General features: G+C 31.0%; 1 protein-coding gene across 1 annotated transcript; it reads left to right on the forward strand.

The window, feature by feature from the left end:
* Window positions 1,252-6,020, forward strand: LOC109335664 (magnesium transporter MRS2-2-like). Its single transcript, XM_019571821.1, has 11 exons — window positions 1,252-1,722; window positions 1,831-1,860; window positions 3,443-3,587; window positions 3,731-3,852; window positions 4,146-4,220; window positions 4,548-4,781; window positions 4,876-4,920; window positions 5,192-5,236; window positions 5,317-5,346; window positions 5,441-5,560; window positions 5,658-6,020. The coding sequence occupies exons 1-11, from the start codon at window positions 1,474-1,476 to the stop codon at window positions 5,742-5,744; spliced, it is 1,182 nt and encodes a 393-aa protein (XP_019427366.1). The 5' UTR covers window positions 1,252-1,473; the 3' UTR covers window positions 5,745-6,020.

The raw sequence follows: 18,643 nt of genomic DNA on the forward strand, positions 1-18,643 counted from the left end.
AAAATCATTTCATTTTCTATAAATTTTAAAATATTTATTTTAATAAAAATAATATGGTATCATGTTTCACACTTTCACTTTGTTATTTCCATTAGAAAATTCAAATTAAAAATTGTCATTTCTTTTTCTTATGTGATTGAATATGCAAATACACATGTAAGACGTGTATTTTTAATAATGTGAATGTATAAGTAACATGTCTGTTTTAACTATGCAAATGCATGAGTAACATGTGTTTTCTTAGTAATGCGAATGTACAAGTAACATGTGTGTTTTTAGTCATGCGAATACACGGGTCACATGTGTGTTCTTAACAATACGAATGCACAAGTAACATATGTTTCTTAACCATATAAATGTACATGTAATATGTGTTATTAATCTTACAGCAAAGAAGTATTGCCCCGTGCATTACTGATGCACGGGTATCTTGCTAGTTAGAGTATAAAGAGTTATGGAATTAGCAATGATACAATATTAATATGGTTAGAGTATATGTTAATAGTTAATCCAAAGTTAAGAACTATAATTCAATGAACATATTTTCGAAAGTTGATCATAAAAAAAGTTTTCTACATTTTATATATAATAATAATAGGATATTAATAATTTTACGGATGTGAAATCATCTAATTCCTCTCCCTCCCATATCATAGATCGAGAAATCAAGGGGTGACAATATGTTGTTTTTATAATTGAAGTGAGAAGACGTGATTGCATGGAAGCAAACAGTGCAGCCCAAAGCTACAACTCGCACATTAATCTCACTTTATTTCCCAAGGCGCAACTTAATCGGCCTACTAAGAGGGGCCCACATTAACCATGTCCTGACATAGATCAACCATGTCTATCAGAAGAGAAAATGAGGTTTTTGTTGACAAAACTATCTAAAGATAATCAATAAGATTTTGACAACATATTAATATTTTAATTCTAACTTAATTTAATTTTATATGATAATATTAACAATCATAAAATGTAATTGTCCTCAAATGTGACATATTACATGTTTTGCAATACAAGTTTTTCTCATCATAAAAATGTTACATTTTATTTTTAAAATTTTATCATTTAATAGGCCATTATATAGATTATCTCTTTCCATAATGTACCTACCTAACCCTCATGAAAACCATGGTTTCATATTTTTTAAACCTTGTTCTTTCGGTCTTCCATTCTCCATCGTATAAAACCCCCTGAAATGTAGTTCTTTTTGTTGAAAGGGTGAGAAAATATATAGGAAGAAAGTTCTTTTCTTTAAAAGGGAAATTCTTTCGCTATTTTTGTTGTTTTATTGTTCTAAGAATCTGATTCTTCTTGACTGAACAATAAAAAACATATTTTGAAGTTGAACTGGGGTACCCATTTTGCATTCGATGAAATAACTGATAGAGAGTGAAATAAATTTTGCAACTTTGTATTTCTCATGCTTGGTTGAATTGAGGTGAGTTTTGTGTGGAGGGTACAATTATTATGCATGGTATGGCACAAGATGGAAACGTTGTTTATGCAGACCCTTTGTTAGTTGTGAAAAGGACACACTCTGCAAGTAGTTGGATTCTGTTTGATGCTACTGGTCGAGGTTCAATGCTTGATGCTGACAAATACGCAATCATGCATAGGATTCAGATTCATGCTCGTGATCTTAGAATCCTTGATCCTTTGCTCTCTTACCCCTCTACTATTCTGGGTCGTGAGAGGGCAATTGTTCTTAACTTGGAGGTGATTAAGTAATTCGATGTATTCATTATATATATTTTATTATTGGATTGTGTTTTTTTATACTGATGTTGTTTTGTTTCTCTCTCTCTCCTGAATGTGGGTTTTCAGCATATAAAGGCAATAATCACAGCTGAAGAGGTTAGTTTGTCAGCTTTGTTTTTTTTGTTAATTGTTAGAGTTGAACTTATGCCGTATATGAGTAAATAATCATTTATAATTCATGTAATTCTCTTTTAGGATTGAGTTAAATTCAATTATTCTAATATGGTATTAAGGTCTTTAAATGTGAGAGCCTTTCAAAATGTCTTTTTTGTTGTTGTAAATTTTATGCTTTACTTATCATTTGGCAGGAGTGATTTTAAGAAGAAAGAAGACCAGGTAAGAGAATAAGGATAGAGTTTTCATTTTTCCTTTCTTTCATTGACAAGAGAAGTAGAGAGGAGTGAGAAAACTATGGTGAATATTAGTGTCTAAACAATAGAATATTATGTCTTTCTCTTTTCTTTCTTTTATATCAAACAATTCTTAAAATTTACTCTCTTTCTTTGTATTTTCTCTCCTCCCATTTTTTGTAATGGGTGTGTGCATGGTTTAAATTGCAATTGTGGGCTTGTGGCTGTATTTATTGGAATTGTGGGAAATGTAATGGCAATTCTGGTCGCACTAACTCATGGAGCAGCAACATTATGGTTGCAAAAACCCAATGTTGAGTGTTAAATTCCTATATTAGTTAATCATTTACAATAACTTGGGCAACCCCTCTCCTTTTAGCTAGCTCTTACAGTGGAGTTCAACCCTGGTGGTAAGAAAAAGTAATCATTGTGCAGAGTTGGTAAAAAGAAATCAAATTCAGAGTAGAAAATAAAGAAAAGAAGACATGAGAATTTGTTAATAATATTCAAACAATTGTGTCTATGTCTCAGAAAACATTAAATAACTATCAATATATTATTAAAGATTAAGATTATACCTAGAGCTCACTTAATATATGTATACATAGCCTCCAGCCCGGACTCAATACATAACCCCAAAAGCCTATAAACTTTTGTAAATTCTATTTGCATAATGTCAATCTACGGTCATGGGCGTTGCCTTGACACCAATTGTGTTGCTTCACATGGTCGCCAGGTATACATCTATGGTTATCACCAAGGCTTGGTCGTGTTCGCTACTGTAATTCTTCATCTTGGGGGTCTTCGAGAATACGACCATGTATCCCCACACGACCTGGTTATATGACACTTCCTTGATCATGAGTCATAGAAGATAACACCCTAATTGCAATAAAAATGCACCTTGCTCATTGCCTAAATTTCTTTAACAAGCACCCCCTAGCCACTTGTTGCTAGGAGGACTTTCGTCATGAGGGAACCTCTACCAATAACTGTCCTCTAAAATGCTCAGCAAAAATTGTCTATAGAGACAATCATTTGTACTCCACCTTAAGGAATTTACCCACCCTCCACATTGTGTCAACTCCAATCAATGCCACACACATTGGCTTTTTCTGCCCATTTAGTTTTAAGCTTTACTTTATGTAATGCCATTGAACTCAGCCGTGTTGTGCATGAATATACTTACATTATTTTGTTACTATCTAAGTTCTCTGGCATTGTTTCTATATGTTTTAATCCCTATTTTCATCAGTAGGCCCTGTACAACACAAATTTACAATGGGTCACTTTTTCCAGATTGTATCTATAACTAAATTGTTGCATAGGTATTGTTGCGAGATCCGACAGACGAAAATGTGGTCCCCATTGTTGAGGAACTGCAAAGGAGATTGCCTCAAGTAGGTTTCTCTCATCAACAGAAAGGATATGGTAAAGAGTACTCTGGTGGTCGACATGATAATGAAGGAGATGGTATGTTACATTATAGATGAAGCATCAATTATTTCTTATCCTCTGGGAAATTTTGTAATTCATTAATGTATATTGGCACTGGTTCTTGACAAACATTGCTTTATTTTTTTCCTTATTTGAATGATCTAGCTTATGCAATGTAGAGTCACCATTTGAGTTCCGGGCTCTGGAGGTAGCTTTAGAAGCTATTTGTAGTTTCTTTGCTGCACGTACAGCAGAGTTGGAGATGAGTACTTATCCCACATTAGATGAACTTACCTCTAAGGTACTTATATAATTGAATTCCTTCTTTTGGTTTTAATCTGAATCCGTACATTCGTTCGTCGAATATATTTAATTTGTCTTGGTGAGTAGATTCTTGTTTATCTTATCCTTTCATTTGATTGCATACATTTAACAAGACTGAGGTGTTCATTCTAAGTATGATTGTGTTGTTTATGAAGGTTTCTTTTGGTTGGCATGAAATGTGATTCCATGTTTGAACCTTTTTATTTAAAAGAAATCGCAACTGCGTTTTATTCAGCTGTCAACAGCTTTCTGAGTTATTGTAATCTGCAGATTAGTAGTCGTAATTTGGATAAAGTTCGTAAACTGAAGAGTGCAATGACCAGGCTAACTGGTAGGGTTCAAAAGGTATGTCTAATTCTGCATGTGCTGCGCTTGTATATGAACATATTATGTTTATAAAAAAATGCATTACTTTACTTGACTGCATGTTGTGCCTCCTTCTTGCGTTGAATCATCTTGTTTCAGCTGAAAATACAAAGTACATTGTGAAATCATATGATTAACTTGTACTTGTCGATTTCTTCAACAACATTTTGCCTGATTGTGGAGTGTGGACAATGGATTTTCTGGAGCCTAGACCCAGATGGCTGCAAACGTCCTCGATCAGTTTTACGCAGAATACGACATTTATTCGTTTTCCTTCTCCAGTCACCAAGTCTTTATCTGCTGCAGGTGAGAGATGAGCTTGAACAATTACTGGATGATGACGATGATATGGCTGAGCTGTACTTGTCAAGAAAGGCGGCTTCAGCATCACCAGTTAGTGGATTAGGCCTTACAAATTCGTTTTTCGATTCCCCAACCATAGAATCAAAGATATCCAGAGCAAGTAGAGCAAGCAGAGCAAGCATAGCCAATATTCGTTTTGAGGAAAATGGTGTGGAAGAGATTGAAATGTTACTTGAGGTTATAACAATATTTACTTGAAAATTTAATAAGAAAGGATCTTCCATTTTTTAAATGAAAAAATTGTTATAAGTGGTGGTTGTTCATTTTTCAGGCTTATTTCATGCAACTTGATACCACATTGAACAAATTAACCACAGTAAGTATTATTATTCCTGTACATGGCATATATGAAGTGTCTTGGAAGATTGTTTAGTTGTAATTGTGAAAAAAGTTATTATTCCTGTACATGTCTGTGTTCTGAGCTGATACATATTTACTTAAACTTTGAATTTACTAGTTTATCTCAAACCAACAAAAATCTTGTTTGATTGATTTTATTAATCTATAAGTGACATTTCAAGTTTAATTATGCTAGGTGGCACACATTTCTAAATTCTAGTTACTTTTATTGTCGTTTTCATTTACAGCTAAGGGAGTATATTGATGATACTGAGGATTATATTAATATTCAAGTAAGTAAGAAGCTACTTATTGGTAATATCTATTTGGGTATTTGGTGAATGGCATGTAATACAAGTTCTTTTCATTGCAGCTTGACAACCATAGAAATCAACTTATTCAGGTGCATTTATGTTTCTGCATCATGCATGTTTATAATCTGTAATGTATTCCATGTTTATAACCTTTGAATATTTGTTTTATCTTCACTTATGCAGTTAGAACTATTTATCAGCTCAGCAACCTTTGCTATATCTTTCTATTCTTTGGTAACAGCAGTATTTGGCATGAATATCCCATTCTCTTGGAATGATGATCATGATTACATGTTCAAATGGGTATGCAAACTATTGTTTTTATGCATGCAAATTCTACAAATTTTTCATGCAGACATTCTGAACAAAGAATGATATATATGTCTTGTTTTATTCATAGGTTGTTATAGTCACAGGAGCAATTTCTATTACTATGTTTCTCCTGATTGTTGTTTATGCTCGCCAAAAGGGGTTGGTTGGATCATGAAAAAGTGAATCAATCTGCTGAAAAGTGGTGCAAGGACTAAACTGTTGTATTTATGATCCTCAATTACTTTCTCTTCTCTGGATTCAAGCACCATAACAGAACTGTAAAAATAGTATACAGATTGAAAGTTGGATCTTGATTTTGAATAATTTTAATCCATTGATACATTCATACATCATTAAATGAAGTGGAATATGCTTAATCTTTATGTGAATTTTATGCCACTCTATTACTATTTTTCTTCTGTTAAATTTTATATAAAAAGATTAAGTCTCACCATCACGATAAGGTTGTTTGTCTTATGAACCAGCGGAGATCATGAGTTTAAATATTGGAAACAAGCTCTTCACTTCTGAGTATAAGGGCTTTGTATTTCTACTCTTCTTTGTGGGGTCTTTTTTTAAATTTTAAGGAAGTTCAAGGACTGAGTCACAATTAAAAATATTCACAGGACTAAGCAATAATTATACTAAACTACCTTTTATCCTTAACTTAAACCTAAGTGAGGCTATAAAAAGCCCCACTTAGTAAAAGGGGATTCAGAAACTTTAGTAATAAAAAAAGGAAGTTTTATCCCATTCTTTCAAAACAACACAGCAAGCTGCCGTCTCCCTTTCTTTTAAAAAATCTGGCAGTCCCATCCCATAAAGGAGATTATAAATTAGGTTACCCTTAAACTCTAAGGAGCAGCTATTAGAGTATCTTGAGCAGTTTTTCTTATTGGCAAACCAAGAAGGGAGGAGACGAGACTCTATTATCTAAAACAACATAGAAGGTTCATCTCTTCCTTAAACCCATCTCAACTCACTGTTGCATTTTTCTTCTTCTTCATTTCTTGTCTAAACTTATTGTATATAAATGTAAATATTTCATATCTTGATACATTAACATTGCTATTTTCCTTTTATAGTTTCATGCTTATAGTCCGTTTTTTTTGTCATTGTTATATGTATGTATTTCATATTATGTTACTTTGGCATAACCTATATCATTCTCATTTTTATTGCTTCATGTTTATTAGTCCCATGGTATGAAATAAAACATAACTAAAGAGAAATGAATCTTCTTCTCATTTACCATTCTTCCACTAATTTCATTTTCTCATTCATTTGTTCTTTTAAAAAAAAATTATTTTCTTTTGTCTAATTACTTGTCACGTGTATGTTTATTTAACAAAGTGCATATGTCTCAAATTCATTGTTGCAGCTTTACTATTTAGTCATTTAAGCATGTATATATTATTTAAATTGTAGTGTTTAATTATTATTTGCAATTTTATTTTGCTAAGTCTTGTTCTCTGCAGATTGTATTTATATTATATATGTTAAGTCTTGTCCTTTGGAGTTTAGGATAAGATTTGTTAAATAAATTAAAACTCTTCAAAAATTTCTAGAGTTTAAGTAAGAGTTTAGGAGATTGGTGAACAAACCGAACCATATCTTCCCTTCCCTTTGAATAGAAAGTGGTGAGTGGTTGTCGTACTATCTCTTCTTTCTAGGGTAATGGGGATGGCGGTAGGTGGTCAGTATCGTCCTTATCTCCTAAATTTTTACTCTAACTTGTAAATAAAGATTCATGTTTGACAAATTTCAAAATAAAGTAATCAACTATTCATTAATGTTGTTTCTTGTAAATATAAAAAAGTCGTCAATAGTTAATATGTCATATTTATTTGAACCATCAATAAATAATATACCTTTTTTGAAATTATACTTAATATTTGAATTAAGAGTCGCAATCATTAACACGGGCACAATCATTAGTATTTTATGATACGAATCTTTGAAATAATCGAGAGTCACAATCATTAATATTTTATGATATGAATCTTTGAAATAATCGAGAGTCACAATCATTATTATTTTATGATTAAAACCCTTGAAATAACAAATTTTTCATAAAATTAATGAAATAAGAGAAAAATATTTTTAAGTGCTAAGGTTAGAGAAAGAGTATCAACTTGAGTATTATGTTATTATCATGTTAGTAGGAAAGCGGTGAGCGGTTGTCATACTACCTCTTCTTTCTCTCTGATAAGGATAAGACAATATATATCAAGTCTTTATCTCATTATCCTATTTAATAAAAAGCGGTGAGCGGTTGTCATACTGCATCTTCTTTTATTTAAAATGGGTAAAGTGATGTAGGACAAAGTTGTATCTCCCTCCTTAACCTTATCAACTGACAATTTGAGTCCTTTTTTTGTTATCATGTTAGTAAGAAAGCGGTGAGTGGCTGTCGTACTACCTCTTCTTTCTCACTAATATGGATAAGATGATATAAGTCAAACCACTTTTCATTAACTAAAATCAATCAACACACAAATGTTTTCTACTTAAGAACTACGTAAATCTTGATTTCCCTATTGCACCCGGGGATACGTAGGAGCAGGACGAACTCTTGTCAGACACAAGAATAAAAAATAAAAAACAAAAACTTTTTTCTGTAACTAATTAATTGATTTAACAAGCTTTAGGGTATGTCTAGTTCCATGCGATTATTGCGGGTACCGTTTGATAACGGGCGAACGGGGTGCTAATACCTTCCCTGATTCGTAATCGATTCCCGAGTCCAGAGATCTAGTTCAAAGGCCAAGTCTTTCCAATTATTTTGGGCGTCGAAAGGGTTTTCTACGTTTTGACCGCAAAAACGTGGTGGCGACTCCAATCTAGTCGTGTGATCGGTGTTCGGCCGAAAATCGGGGCGCGACATTCTTAGACCTCACTAAGTGGGAATACAGTATATATCATCTGAAATCCATGGCATTTCAGCAATTAGATGTAGTTTTGTTAGTTGGGGCACACACATCTAGATGAGTCATTGAACTGTTTGTTGTGTGAGTGTAAAATTTTTATTTAATTCCTATACAAGCTCATATTTAATTTAATTTGATGGTAAATAAATGGATGTGAGACTGCTATAGTGTTGTGTAGATATAACATCACTCTTCCACTTTGGTAAGGATGATGCAAGTAAGCAATGTTCCATTGTTTATTCATTCATCAGAAAGCAAATAGAGCAGTGTGGGATACCTAGTATGTAAATAGCTATATTCCTAATTAGTTATAAAAGTACCAAGTTTAATTACCCTCATTCCAGTAAAGGAACACTATGATAAGACATTGTAATTGCTTTCATTGTTTCTAACAATGATATGTTTTCCTAAAGTTAGTAAGAAATCAAACTAATTAAAAAAAACATGTCAATTAATAAATTAAATATTTTTTATTTTTTTATTATCATTGGTTTAAGATATACTTTAAGACAATATATACTAGTTCCATTATTTTAGTATTGATGCATCAACAACCAAATTGTTACCATATTAGATAGGTCTGCTACATAGATTGAACCATATATAAATTATGTTCATACTAACAAGACATTGATCTAGTGGTTTAATGTATCATTAGATTCGCATGTAGCTTACCAGGCTAAATATCAAATATTCGATTATTGTGAATGATACTTATTGAGAAGAGCAGTCATGCATACACTATGAAAATGATTAATTCTTTACCCATAATGTAAGAAAATATCATTAGTATACCAAAAATGAATTACTTTATTAACAAAACATTAATTTCTAATTCATATCACCTATTATTTTTCGACCACACCCTTCAAACAAAAACATACGTACAACACATCAAAGAAGTGTATTGGTCTAAGGAATGAATTTAATAATATTTTGCACTCAACTTAAAAAAATATAAATTAGTGGTATAGGTTTGTTAAAATTAGGTAATGTACAAAGTCAAAAACTAATTAAAGTTTGACATCTTAAACAATACTTGGTTACACATCTGAAAAAGTTATTTCTTTACCCATAAAATGGAATGATAGTCTGGTTAATACAGAAAATAACTATAATATTATAAGTTTTTAGTCAAACATTGCAAATTTGTTTATTTTTGCTTCACTATATTTTTATCCTTTTTTATTGAACTTTTGGATAGATATTCTTTTATTACATTTTTTATTTATTCTATGTAGAATGACGACTTTAATGAGAAATGCATCGTTTAAGATATGTGCTAAATATGCAATATACATGTTAATAATGGTTGGAATTATTTAGAAAACATGAGAATTTTGCTTATTTAGAGAAAACAAATTAAATATATTTTGCTTATTTAACAGATAGGAAACTCAAACTTAGAGACACCCCCATCTGGAATGTTATAACATTGAGTTTTCTCTATTTGAATAAAAAAAGGATCGAGCACTATTTTTATCAAAGATAATCTGGTTAGGTACTTTTTTCTCTATTTTTCTTCTCTGGTCATGCTAATAGATCTAACCCTATATCTCTTATCTTTGTGATATTAACTATCGAAACGGGATGAAGTTGAGCGTGTTTGTTAATTTATACTTTGAACAAAAAATTAATTCCGGAGACTTAATAATTGGTTAATTTGATGAAGGTGATGACATTTTTATCGAATTTAAAAAATTGAAAGCTATCAAAGTAACATCTTCACATAATTCAAACAAATATTTTATCTATAAATTTTTTATAATGTTTTAGATAACTCAGTCAACTTAACCATCATATCCTAGAAGAAGGAAAATAGACAAAGAAATTAAAAATAAAATATGATTAGAATAAAAACCTAGGTTCAACACGAAAAACAAGCAAATTGCTTCAATAGGTGAATTCAATAATATTTTATACAATAGTCATAAAATTGCAAGTGAAAGATAGATATTTGTGTGTTTTTGAAATATGTATAAAAAAATAAACAAGTGAAAGATAGATAAATATATATGATATTGAATAGGATATCCAACGATTAATGCTGAAATAACACACTCTTCATTATTTAATTAAAGTTGATCCAACCAAAACTAAAATTTCTGTAGAGAAGATGTGGATTAGAGTGTTGAATTGTGACCCACAATGTGGCAAAATGAAACTAAAATTATTTTGTGTGCTGTGTGAGATTATTGTGTTTTCTTTTGTTGTTGTGTGAATAATATGTTTATGTTTGTATTCTGTCATTGTCAGATAAAGATATAGAAGAACAACAACAATGATGAGTCAAATGGTTAAGGTTAAGGAAACCTTCTTACAAAAATTGACATGTCATTTGTGTAAAAAGTTGTTCACAAATGCCACCACTGTGGTAGAATGCATCCATAGTTGTAAGTGCTTCAGTTTTCTGATATCTACCTCTTTATGTTTTTCTGTGTTGTTTTACACTTTTACTTGATTATGTGCCCTTGACCAATATTTTGATGAGGAGAAATATTATCATTCTGTTAATGTAGCTAATGGTATGTGTCTTTTTTTTGGTAGTGTATGTATTCAGTTTTCACTCTATGTTTTGACCTGCTTATATACACTTAAATTAAAATTCTTTGTGTTAAGGATAGAGCACAATGCGGAAGCACATGATTGAATCAATTGAGAACAAAAGAGAAGCAAGTAAAGGATAAAGAAAATAACACACAAGATTTAACGTGGAAAAACCCCTCAGTGTGAGAGGAAAAAAAACCACGGGCGATCAAGAGCAAAATTCCACTATGTAAAAAAGAAGAGTACAAGAAATCCTCTTATAATGATGAGGACAAATGACAATATTTTTCTCACAAATACTCTCTCAAATGGAACAAGAATTCTCACCAAGAATGCACTCACAATATATGTGTAAATGAAAGAGATGTTGTGTGTTGTGAAGATGATTTTGAAGCTCTCTATATGTGTTCTTTTATAGGCAAGCAAAGTCTTGGTATCTTGGATTCCAAGCATTGGATCTTGGAAACAAAGCCATAAAAGTGACATAAAATGCCCTTAAAAAGAGCCATAAAATAGTCATAAAATTCTTTTAAGGCATAGTAATGAGAGGCATCTAACACTTTGTTAATCATAACCCTAGTTTTCTTTTATGTTAGCATGAAATTTCTGCTATTTAGTATTCCGCAATTCTTTATAGCAAAATGTGATATAGCATGCAATCCACGTGACAAATATGTGACGTTGTTTCAATTGAAATGCTGATTCCTTTTCATATACCTGATTCGAAGCAGCATCTTTGTTACTCAAAATGATATATTTACATTTGGTAGACTCAAATTAAATGAAACAGTTTATTGATTTTTACATTAGGCATTACTAGAATTAAGATGGAACTAGATGTAAGCATACTAATTTGCTGACTTTCATTACCTTGCCTTTTGTTTCTTATGTTTTTATGTAATTAATGAATAACTTTCATTGTTTTTCTTTTCCATCTATCTTTCTTTTTCGTATTCTCTGTAATGGAGCCTAAATTTTGAGTTCATAACAGTTTGCAGGGAATGCATAGAGAAGAAGATCATTAAAGTAATGGTTTCTTTTTATGGGTACAATAACTTTATTTAAAAGTAGAAGAACCATGCAGAGATAAGCTAACAAATGTTTGTGTAAATTAGTAAGTTATACATCAATTTAATGAGGGGGAAAAAGAAGAATTTTGGTGTATAACATATATGCCTCATACCTGCTGCACATTTTACTGTGAGATTGTTTCAATGTAAGGTGTAGTAAATCAGAATAAAACTCAGATTTTTAGGATTTGATGATAGATATTACAGACAAGGTCAAGTTTAATTTATCAAAGAAAATAGAGCTAATGATTCAATGTCAATGTTTTAACAGTAAGTTGCCCTAAATTTGAGGGTTTAACACTTTTTAGATTGAAAATTATGGGTTCTATTAGTCAAATTATTATCGAATTTGCATGTAGGATTAATATATCTAAGTACTCTTTTACTTACACTTTGGCTTTTGTTTGCACCAAGTGCATGTTTAGTTGGGACTATTTGTGCTTATTTTGTTGTTTATAAGCTTTTTATAAGTTTGTTTGGTACAAGTTTTGTTTATGAAAAAGCTTATAAAAAAGAAAAGGACAACATCTTCAAGTTTTTTTCCCACTTTATAATCTAAGATATTATAAACTCTATTGGGTTTTATTCTATTGAGCCCCTAGGCATTGTTTCATAAAGCCCCTTTATCCTTTTTATTTTTATGTTAGTTAGTTAGGTTCCTCTTTTAGTTTATTTCCTATATAAGGAAGTTATTCATTGTTATCAATCAATTCATTCTCAATCAATAAAGCCATTTCATCTTTTTCACCATGTTGAAATTCAATATGGTATCAGAGCTCTCAAATTGAGAGTTTGCTGCGTACTCGCATTCAATTTTCCCCCCAAATCTCCACTTAGATCAATCATTCCTCCACTTACAAAATCCACAAAAATTCACTTTTCATCTACACACTTTCCCCTTTTCATCGCATGCACCTTCTTGCAAAAATCTTGCCGATAGTGGTTAACATCATTTTTCGCCTTCAAAGTTGCGATTCGCTTTTGTCTTCTTCACTTCAAACTGAAAAGCCTAAATCTTCATCATGCAGATAGAAAATAATAACAACGATCATCAATTGATGGATGTCTCTCAAAACCCATCAAGCCTGTTTTACTTACATCCTGGTGAGAATCCCAGATTTATTCTAGTATCTCCTCCTCTTGATGACACAAATTACAATTCTTGGAGTAGAGCTATGAAAAGAGCTCTTGGATCCAAAAACAAATACAAATTTGTTAATGGCACCATTAGAATGCCAAGCACAACCGATCCTACCTTTGAAGCTTGGTAAAAATGCAATAATATGATAGTATCCTGGATAAATAGATCATTATCACCTCAGATGGCCCATAATGCTATTTACATAGATGGAGCACAAGAACTGTGACAAGATCTTAAAGACAGGTTCTCTAAGGGAGACTATTTTAGAACTTCTGATCTTCTCCAAGAAATCCATTCAATACGGCAAGGAGATCGTAATATCTCTAGCTTCTTCACTGATCTCAAAACAATTTGGGAAGAACTAAATGCTCTACGACCACTAATCCCATGCGTATGTGATGTGAAGTGTACATGTGAATCTATGAAGAACATCAACCACTATCGAGAATCTGAATATGTCATTTGGTTCCTTAAGGGTCTTAATGACTAATATGGAATAATTAAAGCACAAATCCTACTAATGGAACCACTACCAACAATAAACAAGGCATTTTCTTTGGTCATACAACAAGAAAGGAAATTGGATGGAGTAATCACTAAGGATCAAAGAACTGTTATCAATAATGTTACCTCAAGGACAACCTGGAGAAATTCGGCACAAAAGGGTACTAGATTCAACTCAAGAGGACCACAAGATACCAATACATTCAATGTCAAATGTATGTATAATGGAAATTCACAATCATATACCAGGAACAACTCTGGAAATAAATCTAATGGCAGAGGTACTGGAACCAAGGTTTGTACCTTTTGTGGGAGGGGAAATCACACTGTTGAGACGTGCTATTTCAAGCATGGGTTTCCTCCTACTTTCAAGCCTAGGAAAAGGCAAACTGAATCTACTATCAACTTTAGCATCTGTCAAAGTGATACCACACTAAGTACCTCAACCATAAATGAAGAAAAAGACAATGATGAGAAAGTTGTCTTGACCTTCAACTCTACCCATTATGTGAACCAAGCCTCAACTGAAGAAGATATCCATCCTCACTGAGGTATGCATTCCCCTTCCAATTATTGGATCCTTGATACAGGGGCCACATATCATGTTACTACTGATTTGTCCAATTACACAACTTCTCATAGCATAACACATATGCTCATAAGACTACCTAATCTGGCCTCTGTATTAGCCAAACACTTTGGCACTGTAATTCTCCACCAAATTATATCTTCATAATGTTTTGCACATACATGGCTTTACTTATAATCTCAATATGTTCATATGTTTGCAACTTGTTTCAATTACACTGTTATATTTGATCAAAATTGTTACCTCATTCAGGATACAATTACCTTGAGAACGATTGGACTTGTTAAAGTCTCAAATCACTTAATACATTTTTCACAATTTAGACAATTCTATTAAGCATGTATTACATATTGTGAATTCTGATTCTGTTCCTAACTTTGATCTTTGGCATTTTTGTTTGGGTCATCCATCCTATTCTGTTTTTGAACTAATGTGCTCATAATATCCATATATGAAATTGCACATGAACGAAGCTTGTAATACTTGCCATATTTCAAAACAATCCAAAAGACCTTTTCCTATTAGCACAACTATCACTACTCAACCTTCTGCTCTTATTCACATGGACATTTGGGGTTCTTTAAAGTGTCTATCTATTCATGGCCACAAATATTTTCTAACTATTGTGGATGATTTCATAAGGCATACCTGGTTGTTTTTTATGATGTCTAAATCTGATACAAGGGATCTAGTTAAAAAATTTGTTCAATTTGTTCTTGTACAATATAGTCAGCACATTAAGGTCATTAGATCTGACAATGGACTAGAGTTTATGATGCCTAAATTCTATGTTACTTCTGGTATAATTCATCAAACATCATGTGTTAAGACTCCCCAACAAAACTCTATTGTAGAAAGGAAACATAGACACATCCTTAATGTGACTAGGTCTCTCCTATTTAAATCTTATTTACCCCCATGTTTCTAGACTTATGTTGTGAAACATGCAGTCTTTTTTATTAACAGATTGCCTACTTCTATTTTGAAAAACAAATCCCCTACTGAAGTTCTACTAGGAGAACCACCCTCTCTTACCATCCTGAAAGTTTTCGGTTGCTTATGCTATGACACAACCCTTGTCCAAGGTAGATCCGAACTTCATCCTAGAGCTAAGAAATGTATTTTTCTTGGTTATAAACCTGACACCAAAGGATACATACTCCTTGAATTATAGATCAAGCACCTATTCATCACAAGGAATGCTCAATTTTATGATCTTATAATTTATAATCATAATCTAAAAGACTATTTTTGTATGAAAACTTTTAATTTTATATGAAAACTTTTAATTTTATTATTGAATAGTACTAATGGGTATATAAATATTCACAATGGTCTCTGAATGATGTAAGAGAAAAATATATATAGTGAAATTGAAATTTTAAGATTGCTAATTAATTATTGGGAAGAGTTTAGATATTTTATAACATGCTGAATTCTTTGTTGCTTGTTTCTCTGAATGCATGTTATAAGAAAATTCATTTCATCTTTCCCATGTGTCTGTTGTTTTTCTGATTTTGACCTGACTTGTATATTATATTGTCTTGGAAAACTGCAGGGAACATAACCAGCTACAAGGTTTGTGGGACTGCATTTTCTCCTGCAAAGGAAAAAAAATGCTAAGGCTCTTGATTATGGTCTTTAGTTACAGGATTTGATGTATTTTATGCTCTAATTTTTTTGCTGTTTGTTGCTTATGCCTACAAAATGGAGCTATTTAAGACTTGATGAGCTATGGTGAAACTATTATCTACTTGATTATTGGAGTGAATAAACTACTAAGAAGAGGTTGTAAAATTATCCATAATCCAAAATCTATCTAAATTCATTCAAATTAAATTAATCTAAATTTATCTGTTAGAATTAATAAATTTAAAAATTTAATGAATATAATCCAATGGATAGTGTTGATAATAAAAAAATTTAAATCTATCCATTATATCCAACAGATATATACGACTATATTTATTTGGATGACACCTAATCTATCGAAAAAATAAAAAAAAATTTCAAGAGAACAAATGTTCAGACCGTACAGTTTCTGATATTTGTTTATTGTGAATTTGTGTTTTACCCCACGTAATAAAATATTCTAAAAAATTACACACAGTTATGAAAAACCAATAATGTGTAAAATAGTTTTGGACTAAGTTCTGAAATCTACGATGCCATTGGATCAATACGTCTATTTGTTACATACATGAACAGTTGCACTTTGATGATAATTGGAAGTGGTTGCTGCCTTTATAACAACACTACTTGATAATAAGACTTGTAATAATGATAGACAGAGAGATCAATCATAATATATTTGGAGTTTTGTGATTAATTATATATAACTTATCTGGATAATAGATTAATCTATTTCATGATCTTGTATTAGAGTGTGTTAAGATGATAACGAGTAGTTTTCATCATCTCACATCACTAAAAGTAGGTAGGTTAGCAGTTAACGAGTGATATATTATAATTAGTTTTATCTTTAACAAATTATTTTTTCTACAAAAATAACTTTTTAAAAATATTTTTTTAAATTGATATTTAAAAATGTTTTATTAAATAATAATTTTTAAAAGATTTTTTTTTCAAATAGTGCTTTATTAAAAATGTTTTGTTAAAATTAAAAAAAATAGATTGGATATTCATCCATCCAATCTATTAGAATGAATACATGGATAAAATGAATTATTTGGAAGCTATTGGATATGAGTGGATTAGATAATTTAAAAATGTGATGTAATGGATTGATGAATAGTTTTTCATCCATCTAAACTCATCCAATTGCTACCCCTACTTTAAAGTTTGTTTGGCTTTATTATTGAGGGAATACTTCAGTGCTATAAATAGGAAATAAATTGCAGAACTTGTGCTTTTGATTTCAATATTAATGTAAAACCAAATCCAACTCTTTAGAAATCTCTTTCATTGTAATATTATCTTGACATTTGATGATATATATATATATTTATAAAAATGTCATATCTTTCTTAGTTTAATTTAAGTTTGAAAAATGTCTTCCATTCCCCTTCTTAGGGTATTTTTGACAAGGTACAGATTCTTTTGCCTTTAGAAAAATGACAACCATCTTTCTTTTAGTATATGTACCATATATATCAATTAGCATAACCAAAAACGCTCAAACTTAGGAGAGCCTATGATCTTCTAATTACTCAGAACTCATCTATATTGAAGAAAATAGTTAAGATATTCAGGTACGAGTTTAGGAGTTGTTTAAGTAATCAAACTGTAAAATGAAAAATAAATTTAAGAGACTAAAGACTAATTTATTGTGAGCCATATAGACTAACTCAAATTCTTAGTCGAGCAGTTTATCAACAATGTATTGATCTACTAATATAAGACTTTGCTAGATTTCAGAATAACCGAAAGGTTAAGAACTTGATTCCTTAATGTTACACTTGTTAGGAAAGACAACCACAAATTTCGAAATGGATTAATTCCTTACTAAAAGATTAGAATGTATTGATAGTACCCAAAAAATAATATAAGGAGGACTTTAAGTAATTAAAATAAATAATTTTACCTTATGAATTTTTGTGTTTAAGATATTGTGAATTATTATATTAAATTTTATAACATTGACATACTTATTTTATATTTCTTAGATAATAGCTTTAAGTTGCTTGTTCCAGAATATAAATGAAAAACATTTAGTGGTTAGAATGCAAATACTCCAAAATGGATTACTACATCCAAAATTATGATATTTCTTTTTTTTGAAAAAACAAGATTCTATCAAAAGTATAAATCTTATTATATGGTAAATCATTATTTACTTCTAAATAGATAATGACTTCTAAATTAATATTGATTAGTAGCTTGATAAGGACAAAAATTGATTCAGTTATATGGAATTGATTCATAGCCCATCAGGCTATAACAAAGTCATTAGTTTAAATTATGTTGTCAACATGAGGGCTAATTAGTGGATAATTTGTAAATACTATAATAATTAACAAGGGCAGTAAGATCTGGCATAACCTTAGTAATTATATAAAACCCACTTCCACAAGCTTTTGTTCATAACATTAATATATATAGCACCTAGTCCATATTTTACAATTGCTAACAATCATCAATATATTAGCCAAAACAAAAAACATTATCACCTAACGAAAGTGACTAACATCAAATAAATAATTTATATTTATTTTGTCAAAAAATTTTATAAACCATGTTATTTGTACAATTAGATATGCCAAAATGGATCGTTTCCCATTTTGTCTATGCCCTCAAAGATTTAAGCACAAAATGCCTTAATGGAAAAAATAT

Source organism: Lupinus angustifolius, chromosome LG20 (assembly GCF_001865875.1).
Source record: "Lupinus angustifolius cultivar Tanjil chromosome LG20, LupAngTanjil_v1.0, whole genome shotgun sequence".
Taxonomy (NCBI): Eukaryota; Viridiplantae; Streptophyta; class Magnoliopsida; order Fabales; family Fabaceae; genus Lupinus; species Lupinus angustifolius.

Excerpts from the sequence above, each read along its gene's own strand:
- LOC109335664 (XM_019571821.1), top strand. The coding sequence starts at position 1,474 with ATGCATGGTATGGCACAAGATGGAAACGTTGTTTATGCAGACCCTTTG. Across the intron at positions 1,861-3,442 it reads CAATAATCACAGCTGAAGAG|GTATTGTTGCGAGATCCGAC; the intron begins GTTAGTTTGTCA and ends ATTGTTGCATAG. Across the intron at positions 4,782-4,875 it reads AGATTGAAATGTTACTTGAG|GCTTATTTCATGCAACTTGA; the intron begins GTTATAACAATA and ends TTCATTTTTCAG.